Below are 18,711 nucleotides of genomic sequence, written 5' to 3'. Positions count from 1 at the left end.
GGGAACCCTGCAGACGGTTACAGCAGCACATCACACAGCCAGCTGTGTGCGCCATGGCCTGGGGAAGCCTGCTACATGTCTCTGCTCATTACCTCTTTAAAAAAAAGTGAGTTATTTTTAAGACAATGAGCAGAGAATGAAGATTGCCCATTTGCTCTTTCAGTCCTGAGAACTTGGAGCTCGTCCCCAGGGGACTTCTGTTATGTTCTGTGTTGACGCAACAGGACAAGCCTTGTAAAACCATGTCCCATCTGTTGCAGCAAAGCTTATTTTTTATATATATAGAGAGAGACTTTATTTGCAGAGTTGTATCAGTGAAGGGAAATTGACGTGGAACTAACCAAATATAGCAAAAATGAATGAACCAAAAAAAAGCTTTCCACTCCCAAACACAAGGATTTTTATGTCCACCTCACACCCAAAGAAGTCCATCGCTATTATCCAACATGCATCCCATCAACACCAGCGATCCCAGCCAAACAGCCAAGTCAGCTTGATGGAGATAATCTGTGCTAAGGATTGAACACACTGTTTATTAAGCTAACTGGACAAACAGCAAAATGTTCTTGCAGTTTAAGGTGGCAGCACACCTATATTTAGTAATGTTTCCAATTTAAGCATGCCCCTGGAGAGAGGACAGGCCAGCAGCTGCCTAAGGGGTAGCAATGATGCTATCTGCTGCAACAGGCAAACGAGCACTAAGCCCCATTGATTTTGGGAGCAGCTTCATATGAACTGTAGCTGAGAAGCAGCAGAAAGGAAACCCAAATCCTGCTTTAGGATGGCAGCTCCCCAATATACAGATGCCTGTCTCAGAAAAGCCCCTTCGGCTGGGAGCGCCATGATTTGAACCAAACTAATTCAAAACAAAAGATCAAGTGTCAGGGTAAACTCGGTGCTCCTCTGTGCAGCAAGAACCCCATTTTGGAGCCAGCTGTTACACACCTCCTTCAGCAGGACCCAGCACATCCATCCCTGCCAAGTCAAGGTCAAACTCTGCCCAAATCGATGGGCTGAAAAAAAAAAAGGGGGGGGGGGGGCACACTTCTATCCCTAAACTAAACTCTCTTTTGTTAGCATGTGCTGCCCACCTCTCCTACCCCACCAAAATGCAGATTCACTAATCCACTTTGGTTAGTGCAACTGTTGGTGTTGCACCGAGGTCTGCACAGGCAACAGTCCCCATGCCCCAAGCCATGAAAGTGTTGAGCACATAAAGTCGCCGTCCCGTTCCCATGAAAAACAGTGGAGAAAGTTTTGAGCATCTCCCAAAACAGTTAAAACACTTTCTGAGGTTTGTTCAGTCAAGTTTCACCTTCTCTCTCCCCAAAAGTAACAGCCTTTGCTGCAGCCTGGCCTTTCCAGCACTGAAATGGATATCAGAGACACAAGAGGCAGAAAGCAGCCGGTCCATTTTTGTCACTGGGTCAAATTGAGTTATCAGGAGGGATGAACCAGTGCTAAGGAAGAGAAGGGCAGAGCTGCTGAACACTCCTGGTGCAAAACCTCCAGAGCAAAGGTGCTTGCAGCAGACACCTTTGGCTTGGGAAGGCGGGACGACACCAACAGCCTCTCCAGCCACTTTGAAGAAAGCCTTCCTGCACAGAGGAGCTCTGGGCGGGGGGAAAGGAACTTGAAAGAGAGGGAACTTACTCCGTGATCCGCTTCGCCAGCTCGGTGCAGGCTGCCGTGGAGTTGGCCGAGAAGACCCGGTAGCCACTTCTGGCTGCGTTCATCGCCAAAGAGTCATGCAACCCCCGTGGAGCTCGAAAGTGAGAAAAAACAGATTTATAAGGCAACAACAGCTTCCGTGGCATCCTTTTCTTCCTCTCCGCCGCGATCACCGCCCCTTAAGGGGTGGGGAGGAGGAGGAGGAGGAGGAGGAGAGGAGCCCTTCCACTACCTATAGTCTTGCTGGTACACTCCTGTGGCAAAGTATAAAAAGGGGGGGTTGCTCTATAAAATAGAGCAACAGCAGCTTTGGGGGGTGGGGGGAGCACAGTGCTGCCTGCAGAGCAACCCCCATTCCCCAGGAGCCAGGCCTCGGGTAACCCCAACCCAAACCCGCCCCACGCTCACCCAGAGACACCAGGGGAGGGAAGACCCCCCCAAAAATGGGGGTGAGGGGGTGTTAGCAAGACAGACAGGGGTTCCCGTGGCTGGGGAAGTTGGGGGTAAGCTAAGGGGAGGGTAAGCGCGGGAAGGCTGGAAGGGGCGGGGGCTAAGGGGTTTCCCTGTGAGGCAGCAAGGCTGGAGGGGAGTCCCGGCGGCGGGGTAGGGGGTCCCTGTGGTGGGGGTGGGGGTCCCTAGGAGGCCGGAGAGGGGCCCTCCCCGCTCCCCTCACCCAGCCGAGCCAGTTCCGCCACCCGCCTAGAGCGCCGCTCCCCTCGGCGGCCATCTTCTCCTCAGGGAGAGACCGCCCCCGCTGCCATCTTAGGTGAGGGCACAGCGGCCGCGCTCTCTCACCTCCCAGCGGCAGAGCGGTATCAGCTACTGCCCGAGCAGCGCCGGTACCTGAGGAGGAAGCGTGATAACGACGTAAACTCCCCCTCCTCGGCGAGGGCTGCACCGCCCGCTTCCCGGGTGCGGTTGACAGGGCGGCCGCCTCCCCCTTCTGCCCGGCGGTGCGAGGCGAGACCTCAATGCGGCGGCTTCACTGCCCGCGCCTAAGATGGCGGCCGCCCGGCGGAAGCGCTGCGGCGCCGCTCTAGCCTCGCTCTATGGCGGGGGTGGGGGGTCTGGAGGCCCACGGTGTTCAGGAGGGCTTGCGCCAACCAGTCCCCGGCCCCACGGGGGCCAGGCCGCACCCTGGGCCTGTGGCTCCCCTCAGCGCCCCAGGGCCGTGATGGCGGTGGGATGGCAGCCCTAAGGAGGTGCTGCTGGAGCTAAACCCGGTCTCTGCACTGTTTCCCAAGGGAATACTCACTACTGGGTTCTCCAAGGTCCTCCAGGTGCTTTGGATGTGAGGACAAAGTCCCTCTTGGGTACAGGCACTAAATAACTCATCTAAGCAGAAAACTAATGTTTCCAACCCACCTGGCAGAGCTCTGTGCTGATCTTGCCAGGCCCAAGGAGTGTGCTTTATATTGCAGGGAAGGCAAACAGCATTCATTTCATCACCAGGATTGCCCCGCATCGCTTTGTTCGCCCTGGAGGGAGAAGTTTTTCTTGGCAGTTTTCTAAGCCGCTGTGCAACGTCGTCATCCCTTGGTCTGTTTTCTCCCAGCTGAGAGCAGGGAAGGAGGTGGAAGTCGTGGCAGGCTTCATTCAGGACGTGGTGGATGTATGCCTCCATTATTCAGTAGTGACTCCCCCAGCTGCTGGGCTGCTCTGGTGCATGGGGTCAGCTGCGTGACGGCAGCGGTGCCTCTGGCGATGACTCCCATCTGCACGGGAGCTACAGCATCACCATCAGTCTCCTTGTGCTGAACACTTCATTAAAAGTTGTCTCTCTCCAGCCTTCGTTAAGATGCAGCATCCTCAATGCAAACAAGATAGAAATGCATTGGTGTCCCCTCTGTATGCCACTGCTGCACCACCCAAGCATCAGGATGGAACCGTTTGTCTCCTTTCACCATGCCTGGTGGCATGTGTCTGCCCCTGTGGTGTGGCTCCATCCCCACATCTCCCTCCACGATTACTCAAGACCACTCCACAGTTATCTACCTGGTGTGCAAGCCAGGAGAGTCCCCCTTTCACCTCACCAGCCACCTAGTTTGCTCCCACAGCAGGATCGTGCTGCAGGGCTCGGCACAGATCTCCCATCACAGCTGTAGCCCTGCCTGGACTGGCCCCCGAGCACAGCGAAACAGGCTGCAGGGCTGCATGCTGCAGCTGGACGAGGTCAAGATTTACATCACTGCCTCCGCAACGCCTGTGCTGGCAGGGCGAGGGGAGCCATGGCACATCCATCACCCTCTTTGCTCGCTGCAGGGGCAGATCCAGTGCAGCACCAGACATGTCTCCCACATGCAGCTGATTTGCTGCCACCAAAGCTCTGTGTGGTCCCTGCTGGGTCGCTGGTGCCTCTCCAAGCCCCCTCTGTCCCCCACAGGTCCTTCATCCGTGCCTTGTCACGGCAGGGGCTATTCCAGCTCAACTCCCACATCCCCGCTTGTTCCCCGATGGCAATGTAAGGCAATGCGAGAATAACAGCATCAGCTGCCTGGATTCACTCCGAAAAGGCAGCGCAACCAGGCACGCGATGCTAATCCAGCCTTCAGGCTGGCAATAACTCTGCAGCTTGGGATGAATTGGCAGCATCCATTTGCTGGGCAGCCCAGATCCCACCTCACAGGCACCTCTGACCCCAGGCCAGGCTTTCTGTCAGCTGCATACATAGATGCATGTTTAGGACAGCTGCTGCTGTCCTGCAACGGGCACAGTTATCTGACAGTGGTCACAGCACCCACGCTACAGTTGTTCACTTGTCACAAGTTGCTGGCTTTGTCCTTCAAAAGAAAGGAGCTGGGGAAAAAACTGGGGGGGGGGGGGGGGGGGGGGAGACTATTTTTGTGATGTAGGAAGTTGGCTGCTTCCCGAGGTCCCTCCTGCATCCATCAGAGAATCTGCAGCTCTCCCAGGGGAGCAGGGACACCCCGAGGGAGAGCAGGGACAGGGTCCTGCAGGGACACCCTGAGGATGGCAGCAGCAGCTGCAGGAAGAAACCCTAGAGCAGCACCCAGGCATGGGAAGCAAGGGGGGGGACATGCCCTAAGGGTTGGGAGGGGGACCCAGTGCTGCAGGGGAGCCATGGCACAGCACCTCTGCAGGGTGCTCAGCCTCCCACTAGCTTCTTCCCAGGCCCCCAGGGAAGAGACATGCTCCTGCCCTCCTCTTTTAAAGCCTTTCCCTCCTGGCTTGCCATGCAATTCAGGTGTGCTGGAGAAGGAAGGGCTGTTTAACCCCTTTCCACCCGGGGCCAGCTGGTTCCTCACTCGGCAGCCTCAACACACCAGCTCAGGGCTGACGCTGGGGCCTCTTGGAATGCCCTCAGCCTCTCCTTTGCCCTGTGGGTCCTCCAGCACCATCCTCCAGCCCTCATTCCTGCTGCCTCTTAGGGTGCTAAGAGCCATCCTGGCCTTAGGGGATGGATCCTGCCCGGGTCGTCACCTCCCCTTGCTTTCCCAGCAGCTGAGGCTGAGATGCAACAAGTTTGTGCATTCTGCTGCAAGGCAGCCACCGGCATAGCAGACCCCAGGTGGCCGGTGTCATCAGCTTCATCCCTGCGGGGAGAGGCCCAGCAGCCTCGCAGGGATGGCCCTGCGGGTCCCAGCGGGACACCTGATGGAGCTGCGGGGTTGGGATCAACCCCTGAGGAGCCTGGGCAGGGCAGCGGGCAGAGATCATGGCTGGTACTGCTGCAGCAACCAACCTTTCTCCTGGAAAAGGGAGCAACTCTGATTGCTCTGCTCTGCGGGCTGATGGTCACACCTGATTTTACGCCCAGGCAAAGGAGAAGAAAGAAGCAATTCTGTTTACTTAGGGAGTAATTAATATCCCAGCTCCTGGCATGAACAGAGGCAGCAGAAACCTCCCCCACAGCGCAGTGGAGAGCAAGGCTTTGCAGTCCTTTATTATTTCATTATCAGGCGGGCAGGATTAGGAGGGCGGGTCAGGGAACAGCGCAGCTTTAAGCAGGTTTAGCTCCTTTGAAAAGGCTTATTCAGGCTCAGTCTCACTCGCTAGCTGCGATGCAGTAATTTGCTGAGTGGAGGTGTTTGTGTAATGTTGGGGTTGGGGGGGCAGGCAGGGGGTCATGCAATTTTAATAGCAAAAAATGGTAAAGCCCAGCAGGGAAAACTTGGGAGGTTCCTTTACGAGGAAGCAGCTTTATATGTTGAATTTCAACGACCAGGGAGGGCAGCTTCTCAGCTCTGCCAAGTCCTGCATTACTCCCTGGAGAAAACTAGGGCCTTGGTCCTGCCCTGTGCACACCAGGGGGCTTTGGGGTAGCCAGGGTGGGACAGCCATTGCAGGCAGCTTCCTGCAAAGCTGGACGAGGTTTTGCCCTTTCTCCTTTACTAAATTTCTCCCTGGAGCCTGGGTGGGGTGGCTGGAGCGTGCCGAACCCAGCCTGGCAAGGAAAGAGGAGCTGCGGACACTGCGGCAGCAACTCCTTCTTCTTACCCAGGCCAGAAACTGGGGGCTGTGGTGGGATGCTGTGTCCCCCATAAGTAATTCTGCCCCGGGGATGCTGCCCGCAGGCGCCGAGCATCGCAGTGGGGATCATCCTGGGATTGAGCCTCCCAGCCCGGCCGGCGGCAGCCCAGCCAGGTGGTTCTTATTGCAGCCTCTGACTCACCTCCCAAAAATGCCTGCGCTCACATCATGGCAGGAAACCGCTACCGGGAAGTGGTGAAAACCCTGCAATGGTCTAAAATTCGGCTTCCCCCAGCAAAGGGGGAGATCAAAAGCAGTACTTTGGCCTCAGTCCCTCTGACGCCAGGGCTAGTCATCGGGGCGACTTTTCGGCTGAGTGGTGTGTGTGGTTACTCCAGACTCAGCAGCTTCTCGCCGGGCGTTTGGGAGTGTTTCCCCAGAGGAGGCCTGACCTCAGAAATATTTTTGAGTAAATAATCAGCTGGGAGAAATGAGCTCAGCTTGCCGGCATTGCTGAGGACTTCCCGGTGAGCCCTGTGGTCCTGGGCTGTGCCGGTAGCTGCTGAGAGCTCGGTGGAGGGTCAGGCCTAGGTAGCAGCCCCAGTGGGTTGCAGAGCCTGGCTGTGATTTAGGAGCTGCCGTAAACCCCAGCTCCTCAGAGGCCGAGAAACCTCCTGGGTCAAGCCCTGGGCCCTGTATGAAGCTGGGATTGTGGGTGATCCCTGCTGCCCATGGATCATGGAGGCAGAGACCAAGGGTGCAGTCACTTGCCGGAGTTCTGTAGCAAACCAGTGGCAGACCCAAAACCTGTGTTCCGGCTTGTGCCTTTCAGGTGGGATGCTATCCCAATCGCTTTCCTCCAGGAGATAGCTCTGCTATTTATGTCCCCTCCTGCTCCGTGCTGGTCGCCTGCGTCGGCACCAGCATCTCCCCAGGGAGCTGCGGGCTGATGTCCCTGTGAGCCCCCGTGGCTGGGGGCTGAGAGGGGCCGAGCTGCAGTCCCTAGGCTGGGTCTGCCCCAAAACGGCTCCAGCTCTGCACCGGCCGCTCCTGCAGGCGCTGACTGGAAAGTTCCCACTGCTGCAGTCAGTGCCTGTCCCCCTGCCAAACCCTGCAGCCCTGCCAGCCCCGATGCAGCGTGGAGCCGTGCTATTTCTGGCTCCACCTTGAGACATGTACCTTCAGCAGTGGGAACGATGCTAAAAGACATGGATCCGGGATGAGTGCATCCCCCTCCTGTTCCCGTCTCCCGGGTGGCTGCCGGAGGACGTGGCAAAGCGGGCAGAGATCTGGAGGAGCTGCGTGCCTCCAAGTGAAACGCTGCAGTTCATCTTGCAGCAGAGCCATGTCCTCTGCACGCCTCCTCCGGGGCTGCCTGCTGCTGCTGTGTAGGCAGCGGGAGCTTGAAATCTGGGCCTGCCCTGGCACAGAGAGCCTCGGGTCTGCACTGCAGCCAGGATGCAGCTGCCAGGGGGAAGAAGGGTTACAGCAGGGCTGGGAAGCCCCCAGCCTCTCTGCTTTCTTCCCCCAGGACAAGCTCCCTGGGGGAACCAGCTCCTCTAGCAGCTGGGGGCAGGAAGGAGCTGAAGGGGTGTTTAATTGCCATATTTAACCCTTGGCTTCTTGCACAACCCAAGGCAAACCTTGTCTGCTGCTTCTGCCTCAGTTTCCCCAAGCACAGAGCATCCATCACCTTTTCCAGTGAGCCCAGGGCACAGTGCTCTGGATGTATGAGCCTTCTCCCCCAAATGATGTCTGTGGGGTCTGGGATACCCCGCAGGCCCTCCCAGGACAGGAGTTTGAGAGGTGTTTGCTCATGAAGGCAGGCTGGTGGCCTCCATGGTCATGGCTAGACTGGACACTGCACTGTGGGCGAGCCCCCTTTGCAGTGAGAAAGAAGGTGGGGGGATTCACTACCGGCTGTCCCCACCGGCACACCGGCTCCATGCCACATCCCCATGCCACATCCCCACACTGCCCTCCCACGCACACGGCCTCTGCAGCACCGTGCGGGCGGGAATGGAGCCGATCAGGACAAACCCGACAGGCAGATGCCTGCCCGTGGTGCAGGAACCTCAGCTGCCGAGCACCCTTCAGGCTGCCAGTTGGATCAAGGGAGCTCGTTAAGGCTCTCACAATTAAAATAGCCCCAAACGACTGTTTATCAGCACTGAGCAGTGACGGAAGTGATCCCACTTCCGCATTAGACATCACATCTGGAGGCATACAAGTGGCATCTGTGTGGGACTGGGTCGAATCAGCCCATGGCTGCAGAGAGCAAAGGGACTCGTGGGGCCAGTGGTGGGCGCCGCGCCAGCTGGGGCACGAAGCGGGCATCCATCAAGGGTGACACAGCATCAGGACGGGCTCGTGTGAAGTCCCCATAGACCAGCAGGAACGTGGAAAAGCTCTGCCTGGGTGTGATGTGCCGTCATGGAGGCTGAGATTGTGCTGGTCCCATTCCCCATCTGAGAAAAACCTGGCTGCAGCCCCCTCATTTCCTTGCCCCTGGCATTCCCCCATGGGATGCCCTGCCCTAACCCTTCCTGATCCCAAGTGCTGCGGCGTTGCTGGCTTCGACAGCTCGTGATGAAGCCGCTCTCAGCCTCTTTCCCCAGCCCACAGCACAGCCGCGGCCAGTGGAGCCCGGCTGGGCATTCGACCCCTATTTAAAGCGCAAACAGGCAGGGCCAGGGGGATCCCTGCAGCATGGGGCCATGGACAGATGTAGGGTGATGAGGACAGAGCCCAAAGCAGCCCCGTCACCCCGTGGCACCTGCCGGGAGCAGCGTGACAGCTGCTCTCACATCCTCCCACCACGTCTCGTGCCTTCCTGAGCGGAAATCGGGAGCGGGTTAGTCACCGAGAAGGGTGAGGTGCAGGTCAGGATGCTGCACTCACCAGCATCCAAGTATTTCCTCCCGTGACACCTTGCCGAGGACCTCGGGATTGTTTACAAACGCTGGACTGTGGCACGGCAGCCGGGGAAGCGACCGTGCCCAAATCTCACCCAGAATCAGCTGTGGGTGCTGCGGTTCCCCAGCCGAAAGCATCAGCCAGCAAATGGCTGGGAGCGGCTTGTGCCCGCTCCCCCCCCCCCTTCTCTAAGCATCTCTTCGAACACATAGCGCCCAGGAAAGTCTTTCTGGAAAGCATGATACTCCAAATCATGGCACCTCAGGTCTCATTTTAGGTCACTCTGGGAAAGCAAGACTTGGCCGTGCTATCCTCCCAGCTGGTCATCCTGTGCCCTCCCTGCAATTTTTGGTCAGTTCCAGCGGGTTTAAGTAGGGACAGAGGGCTGAGGGCTCACCGCTAATTAAACTGCTGTAAGTGTGAAGAGCGATGCCTCCCCCAGGTGCGAGCTCAAGGTTACGGGGTCTCAGGCTGCTGCCAGCCCAGCAGCACATGGCATGCGAGACCCCCATGAGCATTACCACGAAGGGTGGTCTGAGGGATGAGGAAGGGGTGAGGAAGGCCCAGGGGAGGTGGAGGGAGGGCCTGGGGCACCTCTCCACATGCCTTACCATTCTCCCATGGCGGCGCTTGTCCTAGTGCTCGTCACCCACTTCCCTGTGCAGAGGCTCAGCTCTGCTTTGGTTAGAGCCTCAGGAGAGCAAAGGGCCAGCTGGAGCATGTGGAGCAGAGCTACATCCATGGAGAACTGGTTGGCAAAAAAACCATTGTTGGGCTGGGCCAGACCCCTAGAGCCCAGCAGCCCCTCGGGAGGGTGAGGTCAGTCCTGTCGTCATTAAAAGCTGCTGTCAGTGATTTTTGCAGCCCCTGCGGGCACGGAGCGGCTCCCAGCCCTGCTGGCACCCTCCAGGCAGGTCCCCTGGACTCCGTCCCCAGCACTCCGTGCCCTGAGGTGGGGTTCACAGCACAGCCCGCCTCCCTCCACGGGGCTCCATGCCCATGGCACCCTCCAACCCTCACCGATACCTGATGGTGAGCCACCAGTGACGGGGCAGGACAACGTCTCCCTCCGTCCTTACCTCCTGGAGGTGTCTCCAGCCAACTGCCCGCTGTCCTCGGCCCTTGCCGTGCCTTGATTTCTCCAGGCACCCGCTCCGCTCCTCTCACCCTGTCCCGGCTGGAGAAACGCAGAAATGGTGTTAAACGCTGTTCAGCCCAGCGTGGGGCTTGAGGGACTCGAGCAGGAGCGGTCCTCCTGCCAGCGCCGACCTGTGCGATGCCGAACACGACGCACACCGGCTGGGGCTGGCACGGTTGCCCGGTGCTTTGCCGCTGCTCTCCCGGTGCAAGCGTGGGTCGGTGCCGTGCCAGCTCTAGGAGCACCCACGCGGGACGCCCACCCCGGCAGGGCAGAGTCACCCACAGCAAACCCACGGCGGTGCCTTGCCCTCGCGTGTCTACAGAGCCTTGCTCCAGCCGGGCAGTCCGGGTGCCCCCCCCCCCCCCCCCAGCCCTCCGGCCCCCCCCCCCGGCCGCCCGTGGGAAGGCAGCGGGGAGCCGCCGGCCGCAGCCCTGCCCGGAGCGCGGGGCGGCGCTTGGGGAAACTGAGGCAGGCTGCGGGGATGGAGGGCGGGGGGGGGGGGGGGGGGCATCGGGGCAGCCCGGGACGGGTCCCCCCGGCGTGGAGGGGGGGCGGGTGGGTGGGTAGGTGGGTTAAATTTTTATGAATGGGGCCGCCCCGCCTGCCATTGCCGGGCGGCGCGGCGGGTGTCAGCAGCGAGTCAGCGGCGGGCGGCGCTCCCCGGTGCGTCCCGCTCCCGTTCCGCCGCCGATGGCCGCCGGTCGCCGCGCTCCCCCGGAGCCCGGTGGGGGCCCCGTATTACTTCAAGGGATCTTCGGTGCGGGAGCGACCCCCGGTGCCGCCTCCTGTTCGCTGGTTCTGACGGCCCGGGAGCTGCAGGTGCGGCGTCCCCCCGGTTCCTCCGGGGGTTCGCCCGGTTCCGACGCCGCGCTCCGCCTGGCCGACTGCGTGGGCTCCGTCGCCTTCCCGGCCGCCGCCGCCGCCGCCTGCTTCTCCGTGGTGTGTTACCCCGTCCGCGGACCCCGCTGGGGCTCGCCCGCCCGCCAGCGCCTGGAGCGGACCTTCCGCGTCTGCCAGGGACCCGACGCCGAGGGCAACCTGCGCATCGCCCAGGCCTGGAGCCGGAGGATCCGGGAGCTCTCCGTGCCCGCCGTGCCCACGCAGGACGGTGAGTGTCGAGACGTCGCCTCTCCGCCGCGGCTCCCGACGGAGCGAGCCCCGGCACCGGGGGCCGGGAGGGTGGGGAGGGGGGTGCCGGCACCGGGGCCAGCAGCAGCCGCCCGAGGGCGTGGGGTCCGCCCGGTCCCGCTTGCCCGTCCCCACGCGGGACGGCTCTCCCCGAGGGGCGGCGTGGGGACGCGGCTGGCAGCTGGCGCTGCGCGGTGCTCGGGCCCCGAAGGGACGGGTCCGGGACGGACGGACGGACGGACGGACGCGGGGGGGGGGGTCCACATCCCCGCAGGGTCACCTCGATCGCCCCCCCGCCCGCAGGCTGCGGGGGGACGGGGACAGTCCTGTGCACGGCCCCGCGGCTGGGGGTGGCTTCTCCCCCCTTTAGCCCTTAAATCGAAGGGGCAGCGGGGACGTGGTGGCACCACGGAGGCCCTTTGCACGGTCCCCTCCCGCCCCCCCCCCCCCCCCCCCGTATCGCTTGGGTTCGATAACTAGCAAAGCTCCAAAGGGCAGCATTAACCAAGAAAAAAAAAAAAAAGTCATCGTTGCTGATGCAGGCAGGACGGGAGCCAGGCACCGTCCCCGGCAGGTCCCATCCATCACTTGGGAGCAGGCGAATCCCCCCGGGACCCCCCCCAGGGCTCAGCGGGGTCCCAGGGCAGCACGGAGGGGTCCGGGTTTCAGTTCCCCCCCCCCCCCCCCCCCCCCCCCCCCCGCCCCGGGAGCTGTCACCAACTCGAAGGGAAGCGGCTGGCACAGGGGGCCAAGTTCTCCAGCTCCTGCAGTCAGGGCAGGGCAGGCTGGCATATATTTGAACATCTGAGCAGAGATTCAATTATATGCACTACTTCATTTATTTAGCTGTCCAGTCGCACTGATCGGACTTGGAAATTAAGAGGCATGCGGTTAGAGGGATCCTGTCAAATCACATTTAGCCCAGCTCTCCCTGCTTGGATTTTAAAATGCAGCTTTTTTACATGACCCGCAGCTACAAAACAACTTTCTGCTACTCTTCCTAAAGAATAAAAAAAAATCCAGTGGAAGGGGGTGAGGGCAAAACCAGTTCCTCGGCTCTATTTCCAGCCTGAACTCTGCAGCTGTAAGTCTCCAGGCGTTTTAAAACCCTCGCCCTTTTAGCAGGCCGTGCGAGGGTGCTGGGGCAGGAGCAGCTCATTGCACGGCAGGGGCCTCGGGGGAACCCGAGGAAGGAGGACGGGAGAAGGCGGTGCGGGATTTTGCAGTTATTTTTCTAGCTGAGAGCCAGCAGGATTTGCAAACCTTCTCCCTCAGTTTGGGACAGAGCTAAAAATGCCTCTCGCCACACCCTGCGCTTACACGCACCCTCACGTGTCTGTGCGGGACAGATAAGGCCGTGTCAGGAAGCTGCATGCGAGTCCGTGCAGAGCAATCCTGTCACCCCATCCCTGGGGGGGGGGGGGGTACAGATCTGGGGAGCCACCGGCGATCCCGTCCCGGTGTCATTTCAGCTCCAGCATCCCCTGGGACAAAAGCCTTAGGGAGAGCTATGGCAGAGAGTAAGCTTCCTCCTCCTTCTTTCACCCCAAGGGGAAAAAAAAAGTCCCTCAGCAATGAATAACCCCAAAGCTGGGGCTGCCCACAGTGTGCAGGGAATTGTCCCACCCTGCAGCCGGCCGGGAGGGAGCAAACCACCCCCGGGCTTGTGTCCTGATGGGGAAATCTAGCCCCCGGCCATAGCAGGAAGCTGCCGTTGAGCTGCCGTCAATGGCCACGGCGTCACGGCGTGTCGGCAGCGAGCGGGACTTGGCCCTGCCACAAGCCCCCATTTTGGGGGACCTCCTTGCCGTGCTCATCCCCTCGCTCTGCGGAGGTGAGACTCTGCGGAAAGGGGATGCAGCAGACGTGCCCCAGTCTGTCCCAGCCTCACGCCACCCAGGTCACCGGGCAGGACAGCCCTGTCCCCTGCCAGCCTGGCACACTTGTTCCTTGTGCCCAGATAGTTTCCAGAAGGATGCGGGGACACAATGGAGCAGCTGGGGCTTCTGATGGCGGAGCTGCGGCAGCGTGGTCCCTGCCTGAGCGTGGCTGGGACCAGTGTCCCATGGGGGGATGTGGGCAAAGGGGGAGAGCAGAGTTTGTGCGCTAGCAGCAGCGGGAGCCCCTTCCTCCTGCTGACTCAGTGTCTGCTCCGGTCAGCGTCTGAGGTTGAAAACAGCCGCACTGTGCCAGGAAGTGGCTGAGCCTTGCCTGAGATGCCAGGGGCCAGCCGGCGTTGCGCAAGGGAAAGGGATTCTGCAGAAATCTGTCCCCTTTGCCAGAGCATTGCTGCTGCTGGGCTCCGGCTCCGAACCGGCACCCTCCACTTCTGCCACGGGAGCCTGGGTTGAGCGCAGTGTTGCTGGTGTCACCGGTCCCGCACCGGGATCACGTCCCCATCCCTATTCACACCCTGGTACCAGCAATCTGTCCCTTGTGATGGTGTGACGGCATCCCTCTGTGTCCTGAGCAGCGTTCGCCTTTGCCCCCTCCACGCAAGGAGCGGGTCCTCGGGGTCCCAGCCGTACGCCGCTGCTCAGCAGAGGCTACGGGGCAGCAGCCACAGGTCCAGGCAGGATTTTCAGGCAAGAGCTGGCTGCAGCTCTGTGTGCACGTCAGAAACAACGTGGCTGATTAGAAACATTGTGGGTTTAAAACACTGCATTTAGGTTCTTGAAAGCGCCTCGTGCTCTCGCTCTGCACCCTCCAGGGCTGGAGCGGGGGGAGAAAGAGAGAGAAAAGCCACCCCATCACCTGTCTCCGGCAGTTGAGGCTTGACCATGAACCCTCTGTCCTGGGGGCTCAGCTGTGTTTGCCAATGGGATTTTAGTGCTGGTAGTGGCTGGGGAAGGCTCCGGAGGGCAGGGAGTGGGGCCAGCCCAACCCTGAGGTTGCTGCCCGTTATCCCTGACCCAAGCTGGGGCAGCCTCTGCTCGCAGTGCTTCACCGCCATCCCTGAGGGCAGCTGGTCCCCTCGCGTCTGGCACCCACTGATAAGGGGCCAGGGAGGGTGGGGGGCAGCCGGCGGCTTCCCCTGGCCCTGGGCGGCAAGCAGGGAGAGCCAGCCCAGAGCCAGCACCCGGACCCAGGCTCGGCCCTGGTTGATGGAGCTCTCACGGGTGGACTTTTGCTGTGACCTCAGTAGCAGGTCCCAAGCAGCCGGTGTGGGGACAAGGAGGTGGCCCAGAGGGTGACAGCCTCACCAGGTCCTTCCCGGGGACAGAAAATCAACCCGATGGCGCTGAAATCAGCAGAGCTCTGTGTGCTCCCCAGGGCTGGGATGGGCATGGAGATGGGATGCTCCAGGCATGTCTTCCCTCAGGGCACCTCATGGAGCTCTGCCAACCCGCAGGGAAGCCCCAGCGTGGCCATGACCGGTGTGATGCCAGGTGTCACCCCAGGGAGGTAGCACACGTGGGGACCTCCATTACCCCAGCTCCCCTCTCCCTGCCTCCATCCCCAGTGGGGGTGACAGAAGGAGTTTTAGCTGTAAAAATGCTGCCCGTGTATCAAACAGCTCAAATCAAAGCGTGCAGAGAAGGTTTGGTGGACAGGCAGCTGGTCCCAGACCTCCTGCCCTGGGTTAGAGGGGGGTTCCCAGCCCTGGGGCAGTGTTGGGAAATATAATCTGCTTTTGTGACTCAGCTCCTGACGGAGCAGCTATTTCTGCTGAGTCAGCAGGCACAGCCCCCACGCTGTCCTGCACAGCCCACGCACCCAGGCGGGAACCCGCTATACCCCTGGGGAGTCAGATCACAGCTTAGGAGGCCCAAAGCTGGTGGGGAACACCCCTCCCCCCCAAAAAAATTGGCTACACCCTGCAGGGCCGGGGCTTTCCAGAGGCACTTACAGGAGCTTGAGGCTGCCCTGCTCAATTCGGGACGCAGGGTGCCCAGGCAGAACCCAGGGGCCCTGCTCTCAAGCACGCTGCCTCCAGCTCCCCTGGGTGCCATCGGATCACTCCTCCTGGGAGGGCAGCTGCAGCCTGGGCTCACCCCGTCCCCCGATGTGGGGGGGGGGGGGCTGGAAGTGGGCAGAGGGGCAGAAGGATGCAGACCCCCACCAGGCTTGTAATTACAGCCCGACTGGGGCCCTCGCACACGAAACCTGAGCCCTGTGGGGAGCAGAGGAAGCAGAAGCGTCCGTCTGCTGGCACAGGTGTCTGTTCTGGCCCCACTCCATCTGGGGTGGATGTGGGGAATTGGGACCTCGAGTCCCCCTGGCCCCCGTCCCCCGCGTGCCTGGCTCCCTGTGCATTGGGGGACTGAGCCATGTCACGAGTCGTGGGGTTCAGCAGGGAAAACTCACAGCTGAGGGTGTTTGGGCTTCAAACCTCTGCTTCACTTCCACCTTGCTTTCCTTGGCATGTCCAAAAATGCAGCCAGCAGCACCCCGTGGCCCTGGGATGCAGAGGGATGCTCGGTGCTGTAGAACCCCAGCTCCACTGTGGCATCGCTGGGTTGCTGCGGGGCTCCAGCCTGGGCATAAAACGTCTCTGCTGATTGCAGGAGCGCTCAAGGTCCCTGCAGGACCCCATGTCCCCATCTCTGCCACCTCCCTTTTTTTCCTAGCAAGGATCCTCCATCCCTGCTCACCTCCTCTTGCCTCTGGGTCGGGATGCAGCCTAGGGAGCTTGTGGGGATCAGGGGCAGCTCCCCTTCCTGTGGGGCCGTGGCAAATGCTGCCCCGTCTCAGAAAGCCCTCCCTGGGCAGTGCCACAGCCCCACCACCCTGAGTCCCCCTCTCTCCCCCGCCCAGGTGACAGCTATGGGGTGCTGCCCCGGCCCTGCCGTGCACTGGTGCTGCTGAACCCGCAGAGCGGCACCGGCCGCGCGCTCGAGGACTTCCAGGCGGTGGTGCAGCCCATGCTGGCCGAGGCTGACGTCGCCACCACCGTCTTCATCACTGGTGAGTCCATGAGCGGCTCCCTCACCTCCTCCTCCTCCCTTTCTGGGATCCTACTGGGTGCTGCCACCCTGGCCTGGGTTCCTCTGAGGGTCTTGTACCCCCAGCATCGCTGCAGCTCTGGCTCCTGTGGGGCTGGTTTGGACAACACGATGGGTGACTTGGTTGCACTCCGTAGGGGTGACTGCCTCACCTCCTGGATCCCTAGCTGGGACCCCCGTGGGGACAGCGGGGCTGGGGTCACCGTCTAAGGGGTGGCAGCAGGCAGGACAGAGGGACGGAGGGTGACGCTCGACTCACTCCACTTTCCCCCCCAGAGAGACCCCACCATGCGCATGAGAAGGTGCGGGACGAGGACCTGTCGCAGTGGGACACGTTGGTGGTCATGGCCGGGGACGGGCTGCTCTATGAGGTGAGGGGCACTGCAGGGCATCTCCCCAGCCAGGATGGGCAGAGAGCTGGGACAAGAGGGGTGCCGCGGCAGAAGCCAAGTTTCGAGACGCAAAGGCAGGCAAAGGAGAGATGGCACCTAGCTCGGAGCAAAGCAGGGCAGCCGTGGCCTTGGTCCTGCCCTGGCTGGGGATACCACAAACTCTGTTCCTCCCGGGTCTGGGCAGGGGCCGCTGCGTTCCTTGCCTGTTCCCGGGTGCCACAAGCTCCCTTTGTCCCCACAGGTGGTGAACGGACTCATGGAGCGGCCGGACTGGGAGGAGACCATGAAGAAGCCGCTATGCATCCTGCCGGGGGGCTCCGGGAATGCCCTGGCTGCCTCCATCAACCACTACGCAGGGTGAGCCCCGACCCTGTGGGGGCACCCGCTGCCGGCACCGCACCGGCCAGCACTCGAGGCTGTGCTGGCACCGAGGCGAGGGGGATGAGGGAAGCGAAAGGCTGCACATGGCTCCAGCCCAGGGGAGGGGTGCTGGGGTGCCCAGCACAGGGATGCCCACCTGGGTCCCCACCTCCCCACAGGCTGATGCAGCACAGCCCCAGCTGGTCCCTGTGAGCATGACTGCATCCCTGCGTCCCCAGCTCCCCCCCCAGTCTTTTTCCTCTCCGGGCTCTGATTCTGACACAGCTTTACTCCAAAGGAACCACCCTGGGGCACAGCTGATCCCGCTGCAGGGCGGAGGGGAGGGAGGATTGCCCTGGCCCAGCAGCCCCAACTCGGTTCCCTCTTTCGGGAGCTGGTTTATTCTTCCCACCCCCAGCAAACCCTCTCCCAGCAGCTGTCCCTGAGGGATGCCGTCACCCAGCTGGGATACATCCCAACCATGATAGAGGGGCAAGGGTTGCACATGGATGCTGGGACAGCAGGAGCAGCCCCGAGCTGGGTCCAGCCCAAACTTACCCTCTCCATCCCTTGCAGCAACGATCACGTCACCAAGAAGAAGCTGCTGACAAACTGCACCTTCATCCTGTGCAAGGGGCTGCACACACAGATGGACCTGGTCTCACTGAGCACTGCCTCGGGCAAGCGCCTCTTCTCCTTCCTCGGCTTCGGCTGGGGTTTCATCTCGGATGTGGACATCGACAGCGAGAAGTACCGCTGGCTGGGCAATGCCCGCTTCACCCTGGGCACCCTCCAGTGCCTGGCCAAGCTGCGGGTGTACCAAGGCCGCCTCTCCTACCTGCCTGCTGTCCCCGAGCAGGGCAGCCCCTCGGCACCCAGGGACCCCCACGCGCCCGTCACCAACGGCCAGGCTGGCCGCATCCTGCCGCCAGCAGGGACGGAAGCGCCGGGGGCTCTGCCCACCGACTCGCTGCTGGTGCCGCTGTGCCAGCCGGTGCCGGCACACTGGACGGTGGTCCCCGAGGAGGAGTTTGTCTCCATCTATGCCATCTACCAGTCCCACCTGGGCACCAACCTGCTAATGGCACCGGCGGCCCAGCTGCACGATGGTTGCATCCACCTCTTCTACCTGAAGGCTGGCATCAGCCGCGTGGCGCTGCTGAAGATCTTCCTGGCCATGGCCAGGGGGACCCACCTGGACTTGAACTGTCCCCACCTGCGCTACGTCCCCGTCCGGGCTTTCCGCCTGGAGCCGCGGGCGGCCATGGGCATCATGACGGTGGATGGCGAGGTGCTGGCCTGCGAGCCCGTGCAGGGCCAGATCCACAGCCGCCTCTGCCGTATCCTCAGCGGCTCCTGAGCTGCCAGGTTCCCCCTGCACCCCGCAGCGCTGAGCTGCCGGCACAGCCCAGCACAAGGGCAGCAGAGCCTTCCTCCCACTCAGGAACCTCCCCCTCCTCCCATAGCAATAGCTCTCGGGGGCCGTGGGTGCTCGTCCCCTCGCTTGCCCCCATGCTTAGCTTTATCCCCTTCGGACAGCCACCGGTGCTGTCCCAAAAATGAGCCACGAGACCCATCAGGTACTCGGTGCCGGCGAGATGCCAGCGTGTTTTATCCCGGTACAAGGTCCTGGCCACGGGCGGCTGCGCCGGCACAGCCCCATCCCCTCCTCAGCTCAAATGCACACGGTGGCATTGCTCGCATCCCTGCTGCAGAGCCAGTGCCA

General features: G+C 61.3%; 2 protein-coding genes across 11 annotated transcripts in view; one reads left to right on the top strand and one right to left on the bottom strand.

Annotated features, from left to right (window-relative positions):
• The window catches only part of PRPSAP1 (phosphoribosyl pyrophosphate synthetase associated protein 1), a 35,175-nt gene extending 24,661 nt beyond the window's left edge, over positions 1–10,514 (bottom strand). For 3 of the 10 annotated variants that reach the window (XM_049813193.1, XM_049813194.1, XM_049813198.1), the window contains exon 1: positions 1,654–1,765. Coding sequence is in view for 7 of the 10 variants with exons in the window: in XM_049813189.1 (XP_049669146.1) it covers positions 1,654–1,765; positions 2,467–2,514; positions 3,037–3,295 (419 nt within the window). In the remaining 3 variants the exon portion in view is untranslated. The other 7 variants (XM_049813189.1, XM_049813188.1, XM_049813191.1 and 4 more) reach the window with 7 other exon arrangements.
• A 271-nt stretch (positions 10,515–10,785) lies between these two features.
• Positions 10,786–18,477, top strand: SPHK1 (sphingosine kinase 1). The gene is made up of 5 exons (XM_049813184.1): positions 10,786–11,267; positions 16,046–16,195; positions 16,510–16,604; positions 16,867–16,982; positions 17,562–18,477. The coding sequence occupies exons 1-5, from the start codon at positions 10,850–10,852 to the stop codon at positions 18,343–18,345; spliced, it is 1,563 nt and encodes a 520-aa protein (XP_049669141.1). The 5' UTR covers positions 10,786–10,849; the 3' UTR covers positions 18,346–18,477.
• Positions 18,478–18,711: the final 234 nt, after the last annotated feature.

Source organism: Accipiter gentilis, chromosome 10 (genome assembly GCF_929443795.1).
Source record: "Accipiter gentilis chromosome 10, bAccGen1.1, whole genome shotgun sequence".
Taxonomy (NCBI): domain Eukaryota; kingdom Metazoa; phylum Chordata; class Aves; order Accipitriformes; family Accipitridae; genus Astur; species Astur gentilis.
This window is presented reverse-complemented; position numbering and strand designations above follow the sequence as displayed.